The sequence below is a fragment of the Herpailurus yagouaroundi genome, unplaced genomic scaffold (assembly GCF_014898765.1).
Source record: "Herpailurus yagouaroundi ecotype Mexico unplaced genomic scaffold, PumYag 191, whole genome shotgun sequence".
NCBI classification, from domain to species: domain Eukaryota; kingdom Metazoa; phylum Chordata; class Mammalia; order Carnivora; family Felidae; genus Herpailurus; species Herpailurus yagouaroundi.
The window spans coordinates 15,931,323-15,958,711 of record NW_024412422.1 but is presented as its reverse complement, the minus strand read 5'-3'; the positions used below and the strand labels follow the sequence as shown (position 1 = coordinate 15,958,711).

General features: G+C 51.3%; 1 protein-coding gene across 2 annotated transcripts in view; it reads right to left on the bottom strand.

Annotated features, from left to right (window-relative positions):
* Window positions 1-27,389, bottom strand: part of TMEM132B (transmembrane protein 132B) — a 228,180-nt gene that overhangs the window by 7,466 nt on the left and 193,325 nt on the right. For both annotated transcript variants that reach the window (XM_040444097.1, XM_040444098.1), the window contains 2 exons: window positions 5,107-5,312; window positions 981-1,251 (listed from right to left, as the gene is read on the bottom strand). In XM_040444097.1, coding sequence (XP_040300031.1) covers window positions 981-1,251; window positions 5,107-5,312 — 477 coding nt within the window. The remainder of the gene's footprint in view (window positions 1-980; window positions 1,252-5,106; window positions 5,313-27,389) is intronic.

Here is a 27,389-nt window from a genome sequence, read left to right as displayed (position 1 = left end):
CCAGCTCTCGTCGACTCCTGACCTACAGAACTGAGTTCATAAATGAGGCATGCTTTTAGCCGCTCGTTTTGTGATAACGTGCTACGGAAGAATAATACAAAATATTGCACGTTTCAGCCAGTTTCGTCAACATTGGCTGTGGCACCACCTAAAATATGACTTAATTAACTACGAGTGGTAACACTTTAAATTTTTGCTAGAAAACGTGCTGCAGCATCTCTGCATAATTATGCCGTTCAAACTGACCGGGAAGATAGTTTTACTCTTACTCTAGTAAAATACAGAGCACTTCGTTGTGGATTTTTAAATTATTTTTAGTGCAAACATGTTATTTAAGAATTTACTGTCCACGGGGCGCCTGGGTGGCTCAGTCGGTTGAGCGTCCGACTTCAGCTCAGCTTGTGATCTCACAGTTCGTGGGTTCAAGCCTCGCATCGGGCTCTGTGCTGACAGCTCGGAGCCTGGAGCCCGATTTGGATTCTGTGTCTCCCTCTCTCTGCCTCTCCCCCACTCATGCTCTGTCTGTCTGTCTGTCTCTCTCTCTCAAAAATAAACATTAAAAAAACTTTTTTTTTAATTTCTGTCCACTGTTCAAAGTGTAACATATAGCTAAGTGGTTAACCCTCAAGGTTACGAAAATAAAACTAGTTTTCTCGGGTTTGACCGTCTTCTATTAGTGGTATATGAAGAGTAAATTATCGTTCTGGGGGAAAGGTGGCTTCCACTGTGCGTTTAACTTAGCTTTGGCGGTAAAAGAAATTAGGGATTTTTTTTCCCCCTCAACTCTCCCTGAAATGCAAAAATTAATTTAAGTTAGATTATGAAAATTGGTGAATGTTCTACAGCCGGTCATGATTCTCTTGTGCGTGTGCACACGCACGCACACACACCTGCCCGGCGCCATCTACCTGGACGCTCGTCAGTACAGACTGGGGCTGGGGCTGGGGCTGGGGCCCTGGCAAGGAGTGCGTGGCCCGTACCTGCACGGTGGTTATCCCCGGCTCCCGGCCCACCAGGGTCCTGCCGCCCTGCAGCTGCGCAATCCTTGGTTCCTCCACCTTCATGAAATCCGTCACCAGGTCAGTGATGTCAAACTGCCAGTCGGGGCCCAGCATGTAGCTCAGCTGACTCAAGTCGGGCGCCTCGGCCACAAACTGGGTGAGGACACGCACCGTGGCATGCTGGTACTGCAGGGAACAGCCTCGCCCCTTCTTCTCCTCGTCCTCCTCGTCCTCGCTCTCCCGGGTGGGCCTGGGGACACAGACAAACCAGGATAAACGCCGTGGCCGCGGAGAAGCTTCGCACGCCTCGCCTTCCAGCTTCTCTGGAAGCGTCAGAACACGTGGCGTGGTTTTGCTACCCGCCAGGCCCGCGCACCATTGGTTCGTTCCCCGTCTGTTCCCTTTCGGTGGTCCCTGTGCACCTGCTTGGAGCACGGAAGGCGAGCGCCGCCCCTGCCTTCACGCGCCCAGCATGCGCCCAGCACCGCGGGATATGCTGCCCCCAAAGAGGCAGAGGTTGAGTCCCCGCCCTGCCTTCTGGAACTCTGTGGTTTGAAACTGTCCCCGCTGCGGGAACCGTGAGGTCCCGGGTCAGAAGAGCTGCTGGGCCCAGTTTTCACTCCTCACGGGAGTCCCACACAGGCCCAGGCAGCGAGATTGGCTGCCCCCCTGCTCCCTACAGGGGTGCGGTCAGGTGTGAGTGGGGGAGGACAGCCCCTGAGGATGGCTCAGCCCTGTCTCCTGGCTGGCCCTGGACAGGGAGACCAGAGTGCCCTTTCTCACCCCCTGGCCCACCCGTGGCACTCAGTCACAGAGCTGCTGAGGGGTTCCTGTGGGAATCTCAGGCGCCCTGGCTCAGAGGACCTCAACTGCCGCCCCACCTGTGCACGGCCCCAGGGGAAAGTCCTCGATGGCTCTGCTATTCCAGGACCTTCCCCTCGAGAGGAACCTGTCCTGTGTGCTTTTGCGAGAGCACCTTGCTTGGTGAAGGGTCTACGACCGTGGGCAGACAGGGGTGGCAGGGGAGCCAGGGGCCGTAATTCACTCACATCGAGTCAGCCCTACTATGCGCTGGGTCTGGGTCTACCCACTCACGGGATCATAGCGCTAACAGGGCTAGCCACCTAGGGGTGGGGTCCACGCCCAGGCTGCTGTGCCCCTCGGTGCCCTCTTCCTCCTTATAGTGACCTCCCTGCATCTTCAAAACAGCCATGAAAGAGGTTCCTATTTCTACACGAAGCCGTCGAGGCTCGGAGTGCTTAATACACGGCCTGGACAGCTGGTGATCAGCAAATTTTACAGAGTTCCGTTTGACTTCGGAAACCCACCTTCTTTAAAATGTACCCTCCTGGGGCGCCTGGGTGGCGCAGTCGGTTAAGCGTCCGACTTCAGCCAGGTCACGATCTCGCGGTCCGTGAGTTCGAGCCCCGCGTCAGGCTCTGGGCTGATGGCTCAGAGCCTGGAGCCTGTTTCCGATTCTGTGTCTCCCTCTCTCTCTGCCCCTCCCCCGTTCATGCTCTGTCTCTCTCTGTCCCAAAAATAAATAAACATTGAAAAAAAATTTAAAAAAAAAAAATAAAATAAAATAAAATAAAATGTACCCTCCTGCCTCCCTGAAAGGTCTGGGAACCATGTGGAAAGGAATGGTGTGTAACCAGCATCCATAAAGAAGCATGTTGTGGTTTCCCAAAGCGAGGAGTAAACATCTGTGCTGGTAAGTGAGCTGGTTTTAGGGGCAAAGGGACATATCACCAAAAACACGCAATGACATTGCGCAAAGTTATTCCCATTCTACTTTTCAGTCCTTCTGATTTGATCACGGGGAAGGAAGGTCTCTGGGGGCTGGGCTGTCCCTGACGCTTATCTGACACTTGCTGGTCGACTCATGAAAGACCAGCTCAGCCAGGGGCACCCGGTGGTTCAGCTGGTGAAGCGTCCGACCCTTGGTTTCAGCTCAGGTCATGACCTCGTGGTTTGCGAGATGGAGCCCCACATCAGGCTCTGTGCGGACAGTGGGGAGCCCTCTTGGGATTCTCTCTCTCCCTCTCGCTCTGTTCCTTCCCTGTTCTCTCTTTCTCAAGAGAAAGAAACAAATTAAAAAAAAAAAAAAAAAAAAAAGACCAACTCATACAAACAGCAGTATCTATACAGAATGTAACACCGACGTTTTGTTTTCTCTGCATTAACTTCTACCAGTTGGCCATTTTTGATAGTTATGTAAAATTTCCCTTAAGTAAGTGAATAAAAGCGAAAAAAAGAACAATATTAAGTATATATTACAGGTGGCATTCAAAAGGGGGCAATATCATAAAAGTGGTGAGTGAATAAATGAAGTATTAGAAATACTGTATTAATCAAACCATTCTGTCATTTTGGGACAGATAGCATTCTATTTTTTTTTTTAAGTTTAAATTTTGGGGCACCTGGGTGGCTCAGTTGGTTGAGCGGCAGACTCTTAATTTTGGGTGAGGTCATATCTCATGGTGTGTGAATTCCAGCCCTGAGTTGGGCTCTGCACTGACAGCACGGAGCCTGCTTGGGATTCTCCTTCTGTCTCTCTCTCTCTCTCTCTCTCTCTCAAAAATAAACTTGAAAAAGGTTAAATTTTTCATTAATTAGAAATTCACTGTAAGTTAAAAAATCACGTACAGGGAGTTCTCATATGCTCTTTGCTCTGCTAACATCTTGCATGATCACAGTATAATCCCAAGACCAGGAAACGGACATTGGGACAAACCACAGGGCTTATTCAGATTTTCACAGTTTAACCAGTGCATGTGCGCGTGTGTGGTTCTATGCAGTTTTATCACCAGAGGATTCACGTGACCGTAGCCACGACCGAAACACAGAACTAGTCCGTCCCCACAGGGATGCCCTGGGCTACCCCATGATAGTCTATGCAATCCCTAATCCACGGTGACCTCCAGTCTGTTTTCCACTTTCTAGATCATTCTACATGGGACCATGCAGTATGTACTGTCTTAAAATGCCGGTAAGGGTGTGAATGGAGTAACTAGCTGACATACATGTGGCTGCTGGGAGAGTGAAATGGTACATCCTCTGGAAAATAGTTCGGCAGTTTCTTCTAAAATTAACTACGCCCTTATCACGCGACCCAACAGTTACACCCTTGGGCACCTTCCCCAGAAAACTTATGCTCACACACAAGCTTGCACAGGAGGGTCATGGCGGCTCCATCCATGAGAGCCGCCACCTGGTGACAGCATGCGTGGCCTCCTGTGGACAATTCAGTACACTAAGACGATACCCCCCACGGATCACCCCTCAACAATACAACTACAGGAATGCTCGATACCGCCAACAACTGGGGTGGATCTCAAGGACTTCTGCTGGATAAAAACAAGTCCATTCGAAAAGGTCACACACTGAACGGTACCACCTTCCCGCTAGAGAAACCTCTGCTTTCAAGGGCCACCTGGATACTCCCCACATCTTAAGGTCAATGGATTCAGCACTTTAATTCCATCTGTAAAATCCCTTCATAGACGTTCCAGGTTGGGGTTTGAGTGAACAGCCAGGAGGTGGGAATCTTACAGAGGAGTCGTCTTTAGAAGTCTGGGTACTACACTTTGTCATTTTGCCCTTGGGACAACTCTCTTCAGTGATATCGTCACCTCCAATTTATAGATGAAGAAACTGAGGAACAGAGAGGTTCATCAACTGGCCCAAGGTCACACAGCTCTACGTGGGAAGGCTCACAAGGGTGAAAACTTCAGCAGCTTCATGCGAGAGCCCACAACGTAACCCTTGCGCCAGGCTCCGCGGATGGAGGTCGACATTTATAAGCAGGGAACTGAAAACGAGCAGCACAGGAAGGAACGATGGGGAAGCGGGGAATAGAAAGAAACGCCTACACCCCGTGCTCTGTGCTTTGTGTGCAGCGCCACATTATACTGAGTCCCAGCAACTGTGCCACGAGCTGGACACTATCCGTATCTCCGTGAGGCCCTCCGCACGTCAAAGGCTTAGTACGTGCCCAAAGTCAGACCCCTCTGAGCCCCAGTCCGAGACCGCCGCGACCCCCTGCGGGCGCATCTTCCCGGGGATCCGGGCGCCAGGACTCGGCCCTCCCTCGGCTGCTCACCTTCTGTTGGCGGCCACGGGGACCCTCCATCCCTTGATCTGGCTCAGCTCCGTGTCCGAGATCTCAATCTGCAGGGGGAGCCTGGGCGCCCACACGGTCACTTCCAGCTGAGACGTGAAGTGCTGGTGGGTGAAGTTCACGGTCGTGTCCACTTTGCTCCTCACCTCCTTCCCGTTCACGAAAATGGAGTCACAGTGGTTGGAAACCTTTGGGAGAAGGGAGAGTCTCGAGATGCATCCGGGAAAACACCGGCGGCAAGGAGGCAGAGAAAGTTCGCGAACTCTGATTTATCAGTCGCCGAGACAATAGCGTCTCATCTGTTGGTAATTCCAACAAAAGGTAATTTGTAGGCACTAATTGGCGACAAATACTGATAAACAGACTCCAAGGAAACCATTTTGTGTTGCGAAATACTGACAAGTAAAACCATAAACATAATTTAATGGGGGCGCCTGGGTGGCGCAGTCGGTTAAGCGTCCGACTTCAACCAGGTCACGATCTCGCGGTCCGTGAGTTCGAGCCCCGCGTCAGGCTCTGGGCTGATGGCTCAGAGCCTGGAGCCTGTTTCCGATTCTGTGTCTCCTTCTCTCTCTGCCCCTCCCCCATTCATGCTCTGTCTCTCTCTGTCCCAAAAATAAATAAACGTTGAAAAAAAAAAAAAAACATAATTTAATGGAGTTCTATAACCTTTGTTGCTTCTTTTGTGGGTTGTTTTCCCCCTCTACCTCACCTTCTTTATGTACTCAAACCACCACTAATCAAACCCCAGGTGCAACATATTTCACTTCACCATGTTTGAAGATGCATAAAAGGTAGCCGTATGTCGCTTTAGAAAAACGACTTTATTCAAGCCATACAAACCAAGAAAGCTTGGCACTGCGTTAAAATCCTTGTAGGAAATACTCCCGAAATGGGGATATAATTATTTGTGCCCCCATTAAACTGCACTTTTGCAGACTGGAAGTGAGGGTGTAGCATTTTGCTATGGTTTTTTGACTCGGCACCTGGCGGGGGGCGGGGGGGGCACCCTCTTAAAACGTGCACGTGTTAGCAGGTTATGTATCGGACGATTTAAGCCTCTATCTCACTCCACCCCTTCCGGATAAACAAGTAAAATGTTGACGACGTCTCTCCTGGACCTTCCAGGAAATGTCACTGAGGTTTGTAGGTGGGGAGGGTGTGGAGGGGGCAAGGGTCACCCCCAGGTGCAGGGGACACCGAAACCAAGAATTCACCGCAGAGTCGCAACAGCGAGGGGGCGACAGTCTCATTCTACAGGTGAAGGAGCTGAGACCAGGGATGTGGTCCAACTGGCTCGGGCCACACGCTGCTGTCGGGGTCCCACGTCAGTCCGAGCCACTGGTAGACCTGAGTGCCACCAGGCAGTGTGATGTGTGAGCCACCAACAAGGACTTACTTCTGACCTGGTCTTCCTCACCTGAGTCGGTACCCACAGCCCAGGCCTCCCTTCCGAGCCCCAGACGCTTGTGTCCCGAGCAAGGTCAGAAGTGCCAACTTCCAAACCTCCTCGTTGTTGTTGTTGTTGTTTTTTAATGTTTTATTGTATTTTTGGGAGAAAGACAGAGTGTGAGCAGGGGAGGGGCAGAGAGAGAGGGAGACACAGAACCCAGAGCAGGCTCCAGGCTCCGAGCTGTCAGCACAGAGCCCGACGCGGGGCTCGAACTCACGGACCGTGAGATCATGACCTGAGCCAAAGTCGGACGCTTGACCGACTGAGCCACCCAGGCGCCCCTTCAGCCATCTTTAAGTAGATCTGACCAAGGCCACTAGCAGAGACATGGACTGAAATCCCCGTGACACTGACTGGGTAACCCTGGTCCTCAAAGCAGTGAGCGGGGTGCTGCAGGGTGGCCGTGCCAAGCTGGCTCCTGTGAGGACTGGGAAGTCTGAAGTCTGTGCCCTCCAGGGACAAGGGAGAAGAGAAAGGATGACGGGAGCGAATCAGCTGTCTCCAGGGGCATGCCCGAGGAACGTAAATCGGCAGGATTGTACCCAGGATTTCGAAGAGAGCGAGACTTTCGAGGAGAGCAGAAATAGAAGGTTAAAACTCGTTCTTACTTCAAGATCCCGTGACGCTGACACGATGCCGGGCCCGGCTGCCCTTCCCTCAGACACTCAGAAAGGGGTGGGAGCCCCATTTCAGAGAAACCGCTGGCTTAGGTGGACGGCACCGATTCTAGAACCTTCCCGGTCCTACCTCCTACAGAGCAGACCTCAACCCTCCCGCATTTGTGGAAAATTCAGGTTCCCCTTGGCTCTGGCTTTCCACCCACCCTCGTGCCCCCTGTAAATCACCTCAAAACAACACATCCCACCATCAGGAACGCACCCGTTTTGGAAACCGCGAGGCCCTTTCTGTGCCTAAGAAATGAAACCTCGACACAGTGACAGTCTATATACCCCTTCGGGGCTCATGCAGACTTCAACCTGCCTCATCGTTCAGGCAGTGAGGGATGGCCTGAGTGGACGAACTTAAATGAAGAATGTAACAACGTCAGAGGCCCTCGAAATGCACTTGGTTTCTTTCTCCTGGGACGTGCCTACCCTTACAAGAAAGTGTGTGTCACCGTCCTTGATTAACTCAATTAAAACAGCTCAGATGAGGTCGGTCAGATGAGGTCGGCGCCCTTACAAGAAGAGACCCCAGAAAGCTGAATTGCTTCCTCTGCTCCCTCACCTGAGAACAGCACCAGGAGAAGCGGTCTGTAAACTAGGGTGGGGGAGGCTCTCCCCAAACGCCCACACTCCGATCTCAGACTCCCCAGCTTTCAAAACCGCGAAGAAAGACGTTTGTTTGTGGATAAGCCTTATTATTTGTGGACTCCGCGTTCTCGAATTTACCTACCGCTCCCACCCCTGTCCCGGCAACGTGTGGAAGCTGGCGGGGCGTGAGCTCTGAGTCACCTGCCCCACGCACAGGCTCCCAGCGGCCGATGCTCTGTCCTCTTGTCTCAGCCCCTCACACACAGACGACCAGGGGTTGGACACGGGAGGGGGGCAGGGCTCCGGCTGGGGGGGCAGGTGCACGGGGCTCCAATCCCTGCGCTAGCTCCCGGTTAGTTGGGGGTGCGGGTGGTTCAGGCAAGCCACTGCACGCTTCCCGACCTCACCCTCTCTTTTGCGAAATGAAGAGGCTCTCCCAGGAGGAGTTGTTTCTAGGATTCAAGACGACAGCCTACGGGAGGTGTGTATGCGTGTGTTATCTCCCCCTGAAGGTTCAGTATTTGCTAACTCAGTGTTTGCGGGGACTTTTCCAGGACACGACTTGCGCGAATAACGAGGGCTGATTAGTAGGCACCTAGCGTTTGCCTCGGACCTCTCCGCCTGCGGCCTTCTCCCCTCTTGATGCGAGCCACGCAGCACAACCCTCACCCCACCTGCATCGAATCCTCGATAGAAAAGGGAGCGTCACGTGCGACGGCGTCGAGGGTACGTGCGCAGCAATGCGACCCTGGCCCAGGGCTCTTTCCTCCGCCCGCTCACACGTCGGGCCTCTCCCGCGACTTCCGAGGCACGCGGGACAAAATGCAAACTCGCGATTACAGTTTCTGGACGCGCCTCCCCCAGGCTTCCCCACACACACCCCGCCCCCGGCACAGGCTCCCTCCTAGCCGGCCTACCTTCTCGCCCTGGGGCCCTCCCGGCTCATCCCCCCGCCCCCCACCCCCTTCCTCGATCCTCGACCCTCCAGTGCCTGAGACCTGCGGGTCGCTCGCGTCGGAGGCACTTACGCCAACCCCTCTCCTTGCCAGTGACTGGCTTAGGGGAGGCCACGTGACACGGTTCCCGCCAATGAGGTGTGAGAAGCCGCCTGGGACACCCGGAAGGGTCTCCTTGCTCTGCGACGCGCAGGAAGCTGCCCTCCTTGTCCTACCGGATGTCGTCACACCGCAGATGACGACGACGACGGGGGCTGCAGCGGTGACCTCAGAGCCGGGAGGGAGCTGGCCGAGGAGCAGGCTGACACGGCGAGCAACGGAAGAACAGAAGGGCAGGAGGAACCGCATCCTGCGCCCGCTGGACGGACCACTGGACCAGCCCACCTGGAACCCCCACCCCTGGGACTGCTGGCACAGGTGATCTCCTCTCTATTGGGGTTAAAGCCGTTCAGTCCATGGTTTTTTTTGTCACTGGCCACCAAAAGCAGCATGCACTTTGCAGGACAGCCCAGATGTCACTCCACAGAAGGTATTGTCTGAGTCATTTCTTATTATTTAAAAAATTTTTAATTAAAAAGAGAGGCAGACAGAGTGAGGGCAGGGGAGAGACAGGGAGACTCAGAATCCGAAGCAGGCTCCAGGCTCCGAGCTGTCACAGAGCCCCTCGCGGGGCTCGAACCCATGAACCATGAGATCAAGACCTGAGCCGAAGTCAGAGGCTTAACCGACTGAGCCACCCAGGGGCCCCTGAGTCACTTCTAATTTAAACTTGGCACCTGCTCGCCTGGTCACTCTGCATCCCCAGTACCCTATTCTCTGATTTACTGGGTGTGCTCCTATGTAGACTGTATTTACAATATTTCTGCATTATTTACAGCACATCACCCACAACACGCGTAGCGCTCATGTCCTATGGCTTAGACTGTACTGATTGCACTGGGTAGCTCTTAGCTATGCAACGCTGGACAATTTACCTTCCGATACTGATCCCTGTTGGAATGCTCCTGCTTATTTTCTTGTTCTTCTCTGTTTCCCACCTGGAGGTGATCTGCTTGAGAATGGGGACCTGTCCCTCTTTTTTTTTTTTAAACATTTAAACGTTTATTTATTTTTTGAAAGAGAGAGAGAGAGAGAGAGCAGGGGAGGGGCAGAGAGAGAGGGGCAGGCACAGAATCCAAAGCGGGCTCCAGGCTCCAAGCTGTCAGCACAGAGCCCAAGGCAGGGCTGGAACTCATGAACCGTGAGATCATCAACTGAGCCGAAGTTGGACACTTAACTGACTGAGCCACCCAGGAGCCCCTGGACCTGTCCCCTCTTAACCGCTGTGTCTCTACGTCTAGTACGGCGCATAGCAAACTGAGGTGTTCAGCAGACAGACACTCAATGGGAACGTGTCTCCACAGCTTCCTCTGGGTGCGGTTATCCCTGTGGCCCATGAGTAGCATGTCTGGGTAAGAAGGAGGAAGAGGTACCAAAGGCAAGGTTATCAGGTTAATAGCGTTCAGACACAAGTTCGTTCAATAGATCGTGAGAGGAGACAGACCAGTAGAAGAAGCAAAGAGCAAAGCTGAGAAAGTTGTAGGTCAGAGATCTGATTAATTTGGATTCCCACTATGAATTTGGCCTTGTGGCTAGGACCTGAGATCTCTGTGTTATGCCACCCGTGTGCGTCTGTGTCAGGAGGGGACCGGAGCACACGGCAGGATAAAGATCAGCCGGGTTCCCACCACCCATCTAAGTGATACCTTCAGGGCTCTCTGAGCCCCCAAAGGAACATCGAACACCAAATGCCATGAATCCTAATGTAAGGAGCTGGCGACAGGAAGGTGGACATTGGGAGCAGACGACCTGGGCCCCGTTCATCTGTGAGCATGTGCGAGATGGCTTGTAAATGTCATATTGGGAAGACTGTCTTCAGAGGTTGATATTTCACTGTCAAATTGCACTTTTGCGCTGCATTACTTTCAAGTAAGAGAGGAAAATACAGGCTCTCCGGATGAAAACAGGTTTCCTGGGGGGATCCTATAAGGTATATCATTGACTTCATTTCCTATTGACAAACAATTGAGTCTGTATTTCAGTCACCCTGTGAGTTTGCCACACTGTCGATCCTTCTGTGGAGAAGGACTGTGCATAAGGTTTCCCTCGAGACCCCTCCCCGCATGCCAACAAAGTGCGAGAAAGGAAAAAGCGTACAGGCAGATAGTATGTTTCTCACAATTCACACACACACACACACACACACACACACACACAGGGCTGAAATCCCGTATTAGGATCGGCAAAAGGAAATTAAGAAAAAAGCTTTGACGTTCTACTGTCATCTGAACCAAACCATTTGTATTTATTACCATGTTTAGCAAAATGCACTGTCTGAGGAACCATAGGTACTCAAAAAACATTTATTTTGCCAGGAGTTTTTACACTTCCAAGAAATACAAAAAGGAATGATAGCTATCATGTACTGACTGCTAACTAGGTACATGTGTTGTTGTTGTTGTTTTTTTTTAATTATTTAATGTTTTTATTTATTTTTGAGACAGAGAGAGAGCATGAGCAGGGGAGGGGCTGAGAGAGAGGGAGACACAGAATCCGAAGCAGGCTCCGGGCTCTGAGCCGTCAGCACAGAACCCAACCAACGCAGGGCTCGAATCCACAAACTGAGAGATCATGACCTGAGCCAAAGTTGGACGCTTAACCAACTGAGCCACCCAGGCGCTCCTCATGCGTTGCTTTTCAAAAACTTTACATATAGAAGTATACTCATTAAATCCTCCAAAGACTACATATGTTAGGTGTTTTGTCCCTGTAGCACGGATGGGGAAACTGAGGCCCAGGAGGGGCTGCTTCTCCAGGGATCAGAGCTGGTGAAGGGCAGAGCAGGGGTCTGCACTCAACCCCCCTGAATCAGGGGCTCTTCAGCACTGAGCGTTACCACCCCACGGTCCTGCCCCCAAAAAGCAAGACCCAAATACGCACGCCGGGATTTCACGCCCACCTTACTGAGGTCTAATTTATGTTCCGTGCCCAAGGCACACTCGGAGGAGTGTGGTGCTGCACACACCCATGAAACCACCACCACGCTCACACACAGAACATTCCCCTGGTCCCAGAAGAGAAGATCCCTTGTGCCTCTTTTTGGCCCACTGTCCCTGGCTCCAGGCACCACGGATGTGCTCTGTGTCACCAAGCATTAGGTGCGGACTAGTTCAGACTAGCTTGATCATTATTAGTCCTCAAGTCCAGGGAGAGGGAGCCAGACTGAGGTCCTGAGACCAAGGTCCTCCATCAAAGCCTTCCCCCCTCACATCTGAACATCACTCCCCGTCCTCCGGGGCCAGACTGTGCACCTGTGAACCCAAGGGCACTAAACTTTCCAGCTCTGACATTCACCGTTCTGTCATTTAGAGGATTCTGAGACAAGAGCTCAGGGCTACAGTGTATTTTGACATAATGTAACTCTTCTCTGCCTGAGATCCCTCAGCTGTAAAATAAGAATAAGTCATCCACTCATTTAACAAATGTTTACGGGGGCGGGGGGGGGCGCCCTGGACGGCTCAATTGGTTAAGTGTCCAACTCTTGATTTCCGCTCAGGTCATGATCTCACAGTTTGTGAGTTCGAGCCCCGTGCTGGGCTCTGCGCTGACAGTGTGGAGCCTGCTTGGGATTCTCTGTCTCCCTGTCTCCCTGCCTCTTTCTCTCTCAAACATAAATAAATAAACATTAAGAAAACAAAGCAAGTGTTTCGTGCATATCATCTAAGACCTGGGAATTGTCCTCAGTGTTGGGGACGGAGCTGGGGGCACACAGGCCGTGCTGTTAAAGATGCAGAAGTCTGACAGAGACAGAGAAGCCACGCAGCATGTGGATAGAGAATACACATCGGGTCACGGGGGGGGGGGGGGGGGTTGAAAGAAGGCTGGAGCAGGTGGGAGCACAGGCGGTGGTGACGGAGGGGCCCGTCCAGTTGGAACGGGCAGGCGTTCGAGCAGAGACATACACGCAGCAAGGAGAGAGGCGTGAGAACACGCACATCTCTGAAAGCGGAGGAAACGGGAAGTGCAAAGGCCCTGAGACAGGGATCTTCTTGCCCTATTCAGGGACCAGAAAAAGAGGGCAAGCAGGGCAGAAAGGTAGCCAGGGGGTTGGATGTGACCCCACTAAGCGAGGATAACGAGAAGGTGAGGAGTCTGGGGCAAAGGAATGGCATGGTCAGACAGTGTGAACGGGAAGCCTCCGGCAGGATCAGAAGGACAGGGTGCCGTGTAGGGTCTACTGAGCCGGTCCAACAGCGACACGAGGGTGGCTCGGATCAGGGCGGGAGGGAGGGAGGCAGTGAGAAGTGGTCCGACGCAGGATGTGCCGTGCAGGTAGCCCTGGGCGGGGTCTGCTGTTGGAAGGGACGCCTGACGTGGGCAAGACACAGACAGGTGTCTCAGGCTTGGGCCTGAGAACACGGGAAAAAATGGCACCAGCATCCCTGGGACAAGGGGAGGCTGCGGGAGAGGCGGAGAGAAAGAATCCGGAGCTCGGGTTTGAAAATGTTACATTTGAAATGCTTATTAGACATTCGGATGAAGATGTGACGTGAGAAGTTGGAGACCCGAGCGTAGAGCTCAGGAGAGATTCGGTCTGAAGAAATACATTTGGGTGATGCCGGCACCAACATGCCACGTTCAGAGCCAGGGGACGGAAGAATACCCCGCGTGTAAGCCTCGGGCGGGCCGACACTTCCAGGTCACGAACTGACACAGTAAAGGACACTGAGAACATGGGGCCGGCTTGTTACAAAGGGAAGGCACAGGAGAGCAGGTGTCTTAGCAGGGAAGTGACGGAGGTGCTCGAAGACGGTGTGACCGGTTATCAGTGCTGCGGGGGGAAGTCCAGTAAGGCCTGAGTGCACTGAGTGCAGGCACCAACCTTGCAGGAGACCCTGGAGACACGCGGGCACTAGGCAACGGAACAGACCCGCACCTGGCGGGGGAGGCTCAAGACCGTGGGATTTGGGGCAGAGGAGAAATTCATCGCCCGACCACCCGGAACTCACGGCTAAAGAGAAGCTCACAGAATCAACACTCCCTGAGTGAGCACTAGATGTAAGCGGCTGATAGAATACCGTGTTGTAACGCTCCAGCACCCCTGAGCGGTAACCTGTTGTGTAACGAGACGGAGAAGAAAACAGACCTTGTCAGGGAGGTTCTTCAGTCCAGTCGCCAAGATAGGAGACAGGACGAAAGTCTACGTACACAGAAGTGCCAATGAACAGTTTGCAAGCAAGTAGACAGGGATGGGTCGGGGCAAGTTTTCCAGGGCCAAAGGGGGGATCAGTGAGGAATTCTCTTAACACAGGTATGACCTTTCTGGCCCCCGGTGGGTAGCCAGGAAGACGAAACCTAACAAGCTGCAGCTTACAATTTATGAAATACTGTGGCATCTGAGATTCTCAGTGGCCTCATGTGGCAGATTTCAAGACTGTGCCCAGCACAGCACCCTTCCCTTCGCCACGCGACTCTGCTGTTCCCCCCCGCTGCCTCCCCCCGGAGGCAAAACATACTTTCTCCCGTAACATTGGGGTTGGGCAAACGACTCGCTTTGTGCCGTAGAATTTTTAGCAAAAATGTCACAATAAAACACTCCAAACATAGTTAAAGGATTGGGTTTGCCCTCTCGGTGTCTGTGGCCTGGATGAGCTGAACCCCAGCAGACCTGGAGACCCGCAAGCAATGACGAAGTGCTTATGGTGGCCCGCGGTTGAGATATGGGGGCCGTTTGTTACGCAGGAGTAACTAATTGATGCACTCGATGACAGTGTGTCTCAAACAGTGCTGTGAATCCCAAGCCACCACAGAAAATACATCTTATGTTATGACCAATCCACAAGATGTATATACAAGGGACAGAAACTAAAGTTCTGTGAAAAAGTACTTACCCTCGCTACCTGTCACTCGGAATTTTTTATTCTGTTCCGATGCCCCCCATACCATTTATTCCACTCTGAGCCGTCCCATTCCATCATTTTTTTAAGTGTTTAATTTTTTTTTTTTTTCAAAAAGAGTGAGAGCACGAGCCAGGGAAGGTCAGAGAGCCTGATACAGGGCTCGAACTCACGAACCTCGAGATCATGACCCGAGCTGAAGTCGGACATTTAACCGACTGAGCCACCCAGGCGCCCCCCCCCCGCCATTCCGTCAGTTTGCACAAAATGCTAGTCAGAGCCCATAAAAAGTGGCCCTTAATTTGAACAATCCTGCACTTAAGCATTGCAGGAAAATTATTCTTTATCCCATTTTACAGATGAGGAAACTAAGGCTCAGGTAGGTCGCCTGCCTAGTCATGGGCAGCCAGTGGTCCAGGCTGTGCGTTCTGACCCAACACCTTCCTGATTTATTGATCATACAGGGGCTGCAGTCACCTCTGATCCCATCTGTCTGTTCCGTTCATTCTTACTTTTTACTTAAAGTCTTCTTAGAACAAGGGGCCCGGGTTCTTCTCTGCTGGATAAAAATCAGAGACTGAGTCACATCAGCCAGGTTCCAGTTTCAACTCAGAGATGGAGAAAGCTGCAAAGACATTCTTCCCACCCTCATCAGACTGCAGAGTTGAAACTTGCCCTGCGGGGCTGCAGACCCGGAATCTGGAGAAGGGACGCGTGCTTGCAGGGAGAAAGGGACACTGAGCGTGTGTTTCCCCGGGGGGGCAGACACTTCCGGGTGCCACCAAAGCCGAATCCAGGTGAAAACTGTTACTGACTTGCCAAAGACCAAGTGTAGGCTGCTGTGAGAGGGTGAGGGCACTGGGGCCTGTAAAGGTAGGGGAGTCTGTACCCCTTGTGAGAATTCTGGGAGTGCCAGCAGGCACTCGGAGGGAAGACGGGAGAATGGCCTGGGGCAGCTTCCCTGGGGGGGGAGGGGGGGGCCTGGCTCGGGAGGGCGGGGCAGCCACTGTGGAGACTGCACCAGCCCTGCAAACAAGGGTCTCTCTTCAGGAAGAAGTCTGAGAAAGCTGCCGCTCCGGGCACGAGTGGAATCCACCGCATCCAAAGTCATCCGTTTGGTTCGGTTTAAGCCGCTTCATTAAAGACTCCCACATTGTTCTGGCCAACAGCCACGTGCTCGGGGTGACCAAGTTCCCTCATGTTAAAATGCACCCGGTAAGAGTGTGTGTGGGATTTGAGGAACACAACAGATGAACATAGGGAAAGAGAAGGAAAAATAAGGTAAGTCCAGAGAGGGAGGCAAACCGTAAGAGGCTCTTAAATACAGAGACCAAACTGAGAGTGGCTGGAAAGGAGGTGGGGGGTGGTGGCACGGGCAAAATGGGTGACGGGCACTGAGGAGGGCACCTGCTGGGATGAGCACTGGGTGTTGTAAGGAAGTGATGAATTAGTGGGTTCAACTCCTGAAGCCAAGACTCCACTGTATGTTAACTAACTTGAATTTAAATCGAAAGAAGGCAGGAGGGAAGGAGAGGGGAGGGGAGAGGAAGGGAGGGGAGGGAATGGAAGGGAGGGGCAGGGAGGTGAAGGGAAGAGGGAAGGGAAGACAACAAAGAAATGTACAGAGTAAGAATCCCTAGGATTTAAGAGCGCACCTGTCCCCAGCGGGTCCCCAGATGATGCTAGGCTTTTGTGAATCTGACGCATCCACCTCTCTGACATAATCGTCTCCCCCTTCCCTCCGATAAGTGAGCGTTAGCCTACCACCTTGACCGTCTTCACTCTCCCTAGAACATTCCTGGGCTACGCTTAAGCCAGCAAGCAGCAATACCTGAGTGCCAGCCCCCCCACCCGCAAGGTCATTTGGCCTCACTTGGCGCAAATAAGCACTTGCATATAAAACATGTCCTTCTGTTCTCAACGACCCGTGCAAATGGCAGGTGAGTTCCAACGTTCACCGAGGTAAAATGGCATCAAGGTGCAGAAGTGCATCTTGGAACACGCGAACGCACCTTGGAACTGGGTGCCCCAGTTCGCCGGCACCTCCGCCTTCCGTGAAGATACCTTCCAGTCCCTCTAACATTTCATCGGTCGAGGGTTTGCTCGCTGGGCTCAGCACATTCTTCAGTGTCTTCCTGAAGGGGAAGAGGTCAATGAAGCCATCACAACCCATTGCCCGGCCCCCAGCACAAAGCACCACACAGCTTTGACCATGGTGGGCCGACGCTTCCGGTCACACACACGTTCCCCCCACGGGACTTACCCTTTCCCAGGCAGAGTAACAAAGAGCCAAAATTAAAGATGCAGCATTCCTATCATAGACATGTATATGTATGTATGTAAATGTGAGTACATGTTCTCTTTGGCTAAACGCCAAGATGTATAGAGTTGAATACACGCGTTGGAGTCTCAAGAGTTAAATATTCACGTGCTACAGGACCGAGCCCTCCGGGGCCCTCGTATGATCACAGAGATAAATGCAAACATCAGGACAGAAATCAGGATAGCCTGCCTCTATCCCCAGTGCTATACAGGTTGCTTATAGAGTCTTTAGACTGTCATAAAAAATAAATATGCCAAGTCACATCATCCTCGAGCGCACTAGGAGAAAAAATCCGTTTTTTACTTTCCTGTGCCAAGACTTACTCCATGAACACTTACTTGCCTGCCCCCCTGGATTGTCAGGCAGGTGTTTTAAGGACAAGCGTGTTGCCTTATTTGATGTTCTGCAGCCAGAGTCACAGCCTGGGGCCTGGGGCCTTGCAGATACACCAGAACTGGGCAGGGTCAGCAACACAGACTGAGTGGGCCTGCTCAGCACCGTAGGTGGAAGGAACCCGTGGCTGCAGGTCTGTGAGCCTCTCCGTGCCCATCCCGCCAACAGGCCCCTCACTGGCACCAACAGCACCTCTGAGGCCCCCGCTCGTGGGGGACGCCCCAAGTCAGCCTTTCCAGGCCTGACCGTGACACCTTTTACACTCAACCACGTTTCTTCCCATCCATTCTTTTTCACGCAGGTCGGGTCTGGCTTTCCGAGCCGGACCATGCCCGGCACGTGCGTTTCCTCGTCTCTCCCAAGCCGTCCGTCTGTCCAGAGCCAGCCGGGGCCTCTCGGCGAGTGCAGACCTCGGGGCCCGTGTGGGCAGAACGGAGGCCACTTCCTTCTGTCCTTTCCCATCTAACCCACGCCTTCATTTCAGAACCTTAAGTCTTGGTACTAGAAGAGACCTCAGAGATTGTCTGATTACACCCCACACAGGGGTGCGGCCCGGGGGTCGGGCGACAAGTTTGTCTTAAAGGCACAGAGAGTTCACACAAGTCTGGGGTTCACACTCAGGCCCAGCTTGGAGCCAGTGATGGTACGTGGCAGGTTCTGGGCAAGACTGCGAGGGCACAAAATGACTCCAAGGGTTCCTGCCCGGGAGACCCGACTGAGCAGAGGAGACCGATTCGTGCGCAAAACATCGTCAAATACAGTGATTGGTCGAACACGTACGTAGAAGATGGTCAGGCCTCCCTGGCTTTACTCCACTTGAACTGCAAGGAGATGCTGCTGGTCGTGTGCGTTTGAGGAGCCCAGATCAGCTCCTGCCCAACAGGCCCACGGATGCCCGCTCTCGTCCGGTCTCGTCTCCCGCTCTCGCCATAAAACTAGCACAAGGGACAATTTCTGCAATCTGCTTGTTGGGCCACGTCTATGGAGAAACAAAAGAACTCTGGTCCTTTTCCAAAGAGGAAAGTCTCTGCCCGGATCATATTCAACAAGGTTTGATCCCACCCTAAGAAACAAACAAGTGCTTCCAGAATTTTGCCCCTTAAACAAAACTACACCAGCAAATTAGGCCCACGATGACGATCTGGTGTGAAGTGTAGCATACGCTTGTGTGTGGAATGTTTTCATTTTAGCGTCTCATCCCTTGACACTGGGAGATTTTAAAAGCACCACCAATGCTTGTTAGCTTAGGAAAAGATCCAAGCACTTCACGTTCATCGAACGGTGCCCCAGAAGGGATTAGGGGGTGCTTATCTGGTGAGAGCCCAGCATATGGCTGTGCCCGGCTTCTTGCGCCCGCTCTGCACGCACTGGGCCTGCTGGAGAGACGCGCTGTTAATTAGGCTCCATTGGCACGGATGCCAGAGTCAGAAGCTTAGGTGTTCGGGGCTTGCACATAAATTAGTCGCATAAAAGGAAAGCATTTTGGCAGGATAAGCATATTCTCAGGGGAAAGAGAGGGTTCGTGTTTTCCAAACTTACTCTGAAAGCACTTAACGAAAATCTCTTTTAGAGAAGAAACTTTCCTATAAAAGAACACCGCGAATCATGAACTCTGGGTACGGAAACCGGCAGCCGAGGGGTGTTATCTCTGAGACTCCAGGCAAAGCGAGCCCAGAATTACAGACGATGGTCTGGCTGCTGCAAAACCGAAATGTAGACGAGAGGGGTGTGAAAGGTCCGTGCTGAGGGGCGCTGGCCAAGACGAGATTCGCTCAGTGCCGCGAAGAGAGGGGCTGGACGTCCCGGCTCCCAGTGACCATCTCCAGAGAGCCCGGCACATGGGAACCCAGCCTGGCTGGCAGCCACAGGGGACGACCTGACACGAACTCAATGCTTGGCTGCACAGCGTCACCGGGATCCACCCCGATGGCCTCGGCACCCATCCCGGCAGAGCCTGGGCTGTGTGAAATTCCGGGTAAAAAACTGTGCTCTGACCGGCCCAGGAAGTAGCCCCATGCTTGCTGAAATTATAGCAGTTCTTACGTGAAGTGACTCAGCTTTGCAGAAACCCCTCCTGACACTTAGCAATAAATTTGCATAATTGCGCCTCGTATATTGTTCTACTATTTCAGACCGGATACATCTAACTTACCTAATGTGTTTATAATAGAACTCAATTTACTCATACAGCTAGCTATTTATCTCCGCACGATTGGCCTGGGGTTGGCCCGATAACCAGATCCCTCCCGCAGTGGGGAGGTGACACAAGGGAGCGAGGCGGGTGTGTTGTGAAAGGCGGGGAAGTTGGGGACTGTGAGAAACTCAAGGGAGACCCCCGAACCCCATGCAGAGGGGACAGCCGTACTCACCAGCCTACCACTGCAGCTCAGGGACACTGGGGCTGCGTCTGGAGATCTCACTTTTCGAGGGAAATGAGCAACCCGGCGTTTGGGTGAAATCAACTAATTTGTGAATGTTGGCATCCAAGCATCTATATTGTCAAGTACTTTCCCGGCCAAAAAGAGCATGTCTTGAGGGCTGTGTTTGCCTCAAAGCCTGTCGTTTCACGGCCTCTGGCCTAAGGACATCCTGATAGACAGTTGACCCTTGACCAATCCGGGTTTGAACTGCGCACGTCCACTATGGATTTTTTTTCTCATAAATACAGTACGTACGATAAATGCAGCTTCTCTTCCTTATGATTTTCCTAATAACATCTTATTTTTTTAAAGACTTTATTTTTTTCAGTTTATTTATTTATTTTGAGGCAGAGAGAAAGGACCGGTGGGGAAGGGGCAGAGAGAGAGGGGGGACAGGGGATCCGAAGCAGAGGCTCCGAGCTGGCAGCACAGAGCCTGACTCTGGGCTTCCACTCACAAAACCGTAAGATTATGACCTGGGCCAAAACCAAGAGTCAGATGCTGAACCCACTGAGCCACCCAGGCGTCCCCGCACTCTTCAGTCCTCACCAAAACGTTTCTTAGTGCCCCAGACTCTACCAGAAATAGGAAACAGGTTCGTCTCACTTGCCAATGCAAATGAACACACAGCAGCTGCTCAAGGGAGCTCTGTCTTGAGAAGGAGCCGGCAAGAAGTGCTGAGGATTGGTTGGTGATGTCTACACGGGCACAGACGAGGAAGTACTGTCTCAGCTCATGTGTCACTTATTCTGTATCATTTAGATATATTTATGAAACCAAAATTCACTTGCCCAACAGGCTTGACCAAAGTCCCTGCTGTCCCAACCAGGGCCAAGTGTAAGCACAGAAATCAGAGCTGGAAAACCATGCAAGCGTCTCAGGACTGTTTTGTCACTCAACGCGGCTCTCAAGAAAGGCACCTGAGGAACCAGCCATCCCCAGGGGTCACCTTCACACACACAGACAGCCTTCGCACAGGGCCATCTAATGCTCTGTGCAGAACTGCGCTCGCAGGAAAAGAAGTCAGGGTGTAACCCAAATATTTACTAAATGCTCGACACAAAGGATGTCAGGAACTCGTTGATATATTCATCTCTCTCCTCTTGGGAACGGACACCCTGGGGAGTGATACGCTTGACGCCCTTGATGATGGAAAGCACTCAGTTGTCCAGGGCATTAACAGATGACTTTATTAGGGCAATCGCTTGAGGCTGAGGTCTTTAATTGTTAAAAAGAGCCTGTTAGACTGAGCTTTAGAAGTGGTCAAAACGGTACGGCACGTCTGGGCTGGGGGGGCTCTCTAGAAGGCTAACCCAGCACCGCAGGGGGAACAGAAGTCAACAGAAGTGCTTTGAAATCTGAGATTTTCTTTTAGCATTTCAAGCTAAGCCTTAAATGTCTCCATGGCAAATGAATCCAAGAGCGGTTTAGAAGATGTAATCAGCAAAGAGTAAGTCGACTGCATGAATATACATGATCTTTTCCTGCTGGAAACCCCTATCCTCTTGGAAATGGAAGCGATGAGGGTCCGTTTCAGTAACAGGCATGATCCTCTCCATCCCCTCGGAGAAATCTGGTTCCTTGTTTTCGGCGGAGTCAGAATTTATGTTCCTTGCAGCTGTGGAAGACGGCATTCCTGCCTACCCCTGAAACAAGAATCTGACCACTCAGTGGGGCCGCGTTCACTGTGAAACAGTGGTCTCTGCTCTCTGCGAAGCAGGGGCCCAGAGCCCTGGCCGGGAGTCCCGCTGCCCAAGGTCAAACCCCAGCCCTGACATTTACCAACTCGGTGACCTTCATTTAGGGGACAGTGCCTTGCTTCCCTGTTGCGTCAGTTTTCTTATCTGTAAACGTAGATTGTAAGTCAGACCCGACGGGGCTATTTTAAGTATTACATGAATTGCTATACCTGAAGAGCTTAGGCGTCAGTACGTAGTAGGTGCTCAATAAATGCTAGTTTACAGTAGATCGGTCTCTGAGGCTCACTTTGGAAAGCAGATTCCCCACAACTCCCCAGAGAGTGACAGCTGGGGCAGGATTAGAACCCACGTCTGCCGGACGCCAAGCCTGCCCCTCTTCCGTGAGCGGCGGCATCATCCCTGGCACCAATAAGCCCCTCGCCCCCACGAGACTGCATTCGCCGCCCGTTCAGAGAGCACCTGCCAGGCACGGTGCTGGGTGACAGGGATACACGACAAGCAAGCTCAGCCCGGCCCCAGCCCCTCATGGAGCTGCCAGCTTAACGGTGAGAATGGATCAAGAAGCCATTAAACCAACATGTTCTAACACCTCCCCCACGACACCAAAAACAGCGCCCTGCAAGAGAGCTCGCTCGGTAAGTGCACGCGGGAGACAGGCGAGGGGGAAGAGGTAGAACCTAAGGAAAGACTGACCCACCCTGAGTTCCCTGCGGCACTTTCCCTTCGGCCACAAGGGAGGATGTCGTGCACTCTGCAAGCACCTGCTGAGGGCTCGGCTCCCGTTTGCTGAGAATGAGCCCTCCGGGCTCTGCGGGAGGTGCTGGCACTGGGACAGAAAGACCGGGCTTGGCTGCTGCCCTCAGGAAGCCCATCTGTCTCTCCAAACAACCATCACAAGAACGTTCGCTTCTACTGTTGCCATTAAATAACTGTAGACAGTCCCAATCCGGCTGCAATGCAATCAACGCAGACCTGCAGCCCCTCTCTGGTGCAGGGACCCACAGGAGCCACCCCTGCAGTGCTCTCCGAAGCAAATGCACTCTCAGATCCACAGCCAAGAGCTGGAGGAGACGGTCTCATCCCCCGGGAGCTGTGCCCGCCCCAGTGCCAGACGCACCGCCGGGATTCGATTTCTTCTCCTCTCTCAAACCAAGCGTGAGGCTCGAGGAAGTGACCGTGCGCTGATCTTTGTTACTTTGGGAGATTACTTTTTAGAGGTTTTTGACGTTCATGCATTCAACAAATATTTGCTGAGGGCCCACTGTCTGCCAAGTGCCTCCCCAGCCAGGAAGGAATCAGCGCCGAACAAGATAGACAAAATCCCGTGCCCTCCCGGAGGGGCCAACCCAGAAGGCTTAAAGGCGGTTGTGTCAATTGTTTACGTACGGGTCATGGAGGCAGCATCCCCGGTTTGGCACCTGATCTCTGATCCTTCCCTCCTCGGACCTGCTTGCCAGCCGTGTTACATCAACGGGACATAAGAGGTGTGGGAGACACATCCGTCCTCAGCCCAGATGAAGGCTCCCAGGGATTTAACAAGTACAGAAACTCACCAGAGTAAGATGCTACCAGAGAAGATGACGTAATATAACTTGGCCCAGCTCCCTTGCCTGCGATGCCCCTTCACAGGCTGTGTGCAAATGCCAGGGATCTGTGCGTGGATAGGAGAGACGTGCCTCCTGATGAACCCAGCTCCTTGCCGAGCTAGGAGAAACACTTTTATACTCGAGGTTCACGTCTCTGTGTAGGACACGTACAAGACCAGCCTATGTGCTCCCCGCTAAACAAACATCTAGGAACTTGAGCGGCTTCCGCTTCTAAAATCAAGTGCAGCGTCAACGGCACTGGACATTCATCAGGAGGAGACAAATCAAATGAGGGTTCATGCCCTGATTAGCATCCCTGCCAGGGATACCAGGCACTCCCGAAAGTCCGCCCCTAAACCTGGCTCATGGTTAATAACATCTTGAGAGAGACACAGAGAGAGAGAATGCGAGGGGAGAGAGGGGCAGAGGGAGAGAATCTTTTTTTTTTTTAATGTTTATTTTTATTTGTGTGAGAGAGAGAGAGCACAAGCAGGGGAGGGGCAGAGAGAGGGGACAGAGGACTCTAAGCGGGCCCCGCACTGACAGCAGTGAGCCCGGGGCTCGAACTCACGAACCGCGAGATCATGCCTGAGCCGAAGCCAGACACTGAACCGACTGAGCCACCCAGGTGTCCTGAGAGGGGCAGAATCCTAAGCAGGCTCCACACTCAGCACAGGGCCCAACACAGGGCTCCAGGTCAACTGTGAGATCACCACCTGAGCCGAAATCAAGAGTCAGACACTGAACTGACTGAGCCACCCAGGCGCCCCCATGGTTAATAACTTCTATTTATACAACAGAAGCTTCAAACTAGAAGCCTCCTTCCACCCACGCGGCTTGAGACTCTGGATGCATAAGGCACGGATGGCAACCAGCTTATTCTTGCGATTTTCTACATCCGTGTGTGGAGCTGAGAAATAATCGAGCACACAAATTTATAAACCGAGATTTAAACGCAAAAACCCAAAAACCCAACGGAGGTGGCCCAGAATGCTGTTATCTCCTGACCTAAGGAGCACCGGGAGCTTCAAAATATTCCAAAAGTTTTTTCTTCTACAGAAAGAGCTTTATAACACTGCTAGCAATAGAAGGGTGGAACCACATGATCAGCTCAACAGATGCAAAAAAAAGCATTTGACAAAACCCACTACCCCCTCGTGCTAAAAACACTCCACAAACTAGAAGTAGGAGGGAATCCCTCCACACAATAAAAGGCATGTCCAAGAAAAAAAACAAAATAAAACAAAAACAAAACCAAGAAAAAACAAAATAAAAACAAAACCAAGAAGAGACCCTTCAGCTAACATCACACCTAACGGAGACAAAGTGCTTTCTCCCTAAGATCAGAGAAATGACAAAAATAACCACTCTCACCACTTCTATTCAACATTTTACTGAGATTCTAGCTGGGGAAATTAGGCAAGAAAATGAAATAAGAGACTTCCAGATTGGAAAGGAAGAAGTAAACTGTCACTCTTTACAAGTGACATGACCTCGTATGCAGCAAATCCTAAGGGATCCGCTTAGAAAAACTGGTAACACCAATAAACAAATCCAGCAAAGCTACAGGAAAGAGGGTCAAAATGCAAAACTCAAATAAGTGTCTGCACACTAGCAGGGAACAACTCAAAAATAAAAATCACAAAGCAATTCCATTTACAGTAGCACCAAAAAGAATGCAATACTTAGGGACAAACACAAAAAAGGAAGCGAAAAACTTACACTCTAAAACTTTTAAATACTGTTGAAAGAAATTAAAGAAGACCCACAAATGTGAAGACATCGCATGTCCACGATCAGAAGACTTAACATTGTTAAGATGGTGATACTCTACCCACATCGATCTACAGATTTAATGTGAAACCTATCAAGATTCCCAAATTCCAGCTGCCTTTTGGGCAGAAAGGGACAAATTCATCCTGAAAATCAAATGGGAAGGGACCCAGGATGATCAAAATAATGATGAAAAAGAATAACAAAGCTTGAGGGTTCACCAATCCCAATTATAATACTTTCTACAAAGCAGCAGTAATCAGAAAAGGTGGTACAGTCATAAGGAGAGACATATCGTTCATTGGGATAGAGTGGAGAATGCATAAATAAACTCTTACGCTTATGGTCAACTGATTTTCAAAAAGGGACACCAAGAAAATTCAAGGGGGAAAGAACAGTCTTTTTAACAAATGGTGCCAGGACAGCTGGATGGCCATGTGCAGAAGAGATGAGTTTATGCACCTACCTCTCATGATACACAAAAATTAACTCAAAATAGATCATAAATCTAAATGTAAGAACTACCACTATGAAACTGTGAGAAGAAAATATATGAGAAAATGTTTATGAATGTGGGGTGGGCAATTATTTCTTAGATACGACAGCAAAAGTATAACCTGTAAAAGGGGAAAAAAATGGATGAATTGGTCTTTGTCAAAACGAAAAACTTATGCTCTTCAAAAGACCCCATTAAAAAAAGGGACCGTTAAAAAAAAAAGTAAAAAAAAAAAAAAAAAGACCCTATCAGTCATGAAAAAACAAACACAGACTGGAAGAAAATATTTTGAAATCCCATAACTGATAAAGGACCTGAAGCCAAAAGAAGAATTCTCAACACCTAATGATATACAGCAAACAAGCCAAAAAAAAAAATGGGCAAATGATCTGAACAGGCACTTCACCAACGGTCTGTGGTCAGCAAATATCACATGAAAAGGTGTTCGGCCTCATTAATCTAGACGGACGTGCAAGTTAAAACTAAAAAGGCACACTCGCGTACACCCAGTAGACTGGCTAAGACTAAAGAGGCTGGCCACACCAAGTGTCAACAAGGATATGGAGGTACCAACACTCTCCAACTCTGATGACAGGAATGGAAAATAGCACAACCACTTTAGAAACAGTCTGGCAGTTTCTTAAAAGTTAAACGTTTACTTACCATATGATTCAACTTTTCTAATCCAAAAGCTTATATCCAGACAACAACCCGTATGAACGTTCGTAGCGGCAATAGTTGTGAGAGCCACAAACGAGGAACCACCCACATGTCCACCACCAGATGGACCAAGTGCAATATAGTGCACACCATGGAACACTCCTCTGCAGTAAGGACGGATGGGCTACCGATCTATACAACAACATGTGTGACTCTCAGATTAACCGTGTGGGTGAAAGAAGCCAGACATAGGAAGAAGAGAACATACTCTCCATATCCCATTTATACAGAACTCTAGAAAATGAACATTGATCTTCAGGAACAGAGAGAAGAAGTGCATTTGTCTGGGGGGGACTGGAGAGGGACAGGAGGGGCGCATTACAGACGGGCAGGAAGAACGTTCAAGGGTTGAGGATACGTTTGCTATCTTGATTTTGATGATGGACGATTTGGAACATCAAATTTGTATGCTTTAGTATGTGCAGTTTGTTGAATATGCATCGTACCTCTAGAAAGATGGCAGTCTGTGATAGCGGCCGCCACACATCGCCTGTGTACCTAAATCCATTCATACCTGTGCCTAGTGCTTGTAGGTAAGTGACCCAGTTAACTATTAAAGTCTGTGTAACTGATTTGAGTTCCTCGGGAAACCCAGTGAATTTGACTATGGAGCTGATACGCTCTGCCCACCATGAAAGCTGCACGGCGGGAGTTTAAATCGTGAACCAAGCCCCACACCATCGACGAGGGTCCCTTCCCCTCCCATTGAACGCACAACAAATATGTCTCCAGGAGCCCCAGGCCCATGCACAGACCCAAGACTCCAGCACACCCCGGACCTTGGACCTGAGCAGGGCAGGGTGGAGGGGAGCAGACGGGAGGCACCAAGAGAGGAGGGTGGGGAGCACGTGGCCACGTGGATGGAGGGGGTGAGGCCAGGAGGTCGGCGGGCGGACTCTGGCTCACTCTGAGACTTCTCTGCATTATGCAGAAATGGTTCCAGAATGTTCACTCTTCATCAGAGATGCAAAGGCCGAAATGAACAAAAGAGCTAATCAATATTGAAATCACAGTGGTGCTGATGGGAACACAGTGCTGGGAGTGCAGCAGGACCCATCCTCCGGCCAACAGGAAATTCATGCCCCGTCCCCAATTAGGAAGGAACAGTGCAAGTCCAAATCACCAGCACAAAGGAGGACAAAATGAGGCAATAACATCCAAGCTGCCTGACAACTTATTCTTAGCCGCCTGGCTCCTGGTGGTGGGCAAAGGAAGGAAATTCATGCCCAGAAATAGAATAACAGTGTTCTCGGTAG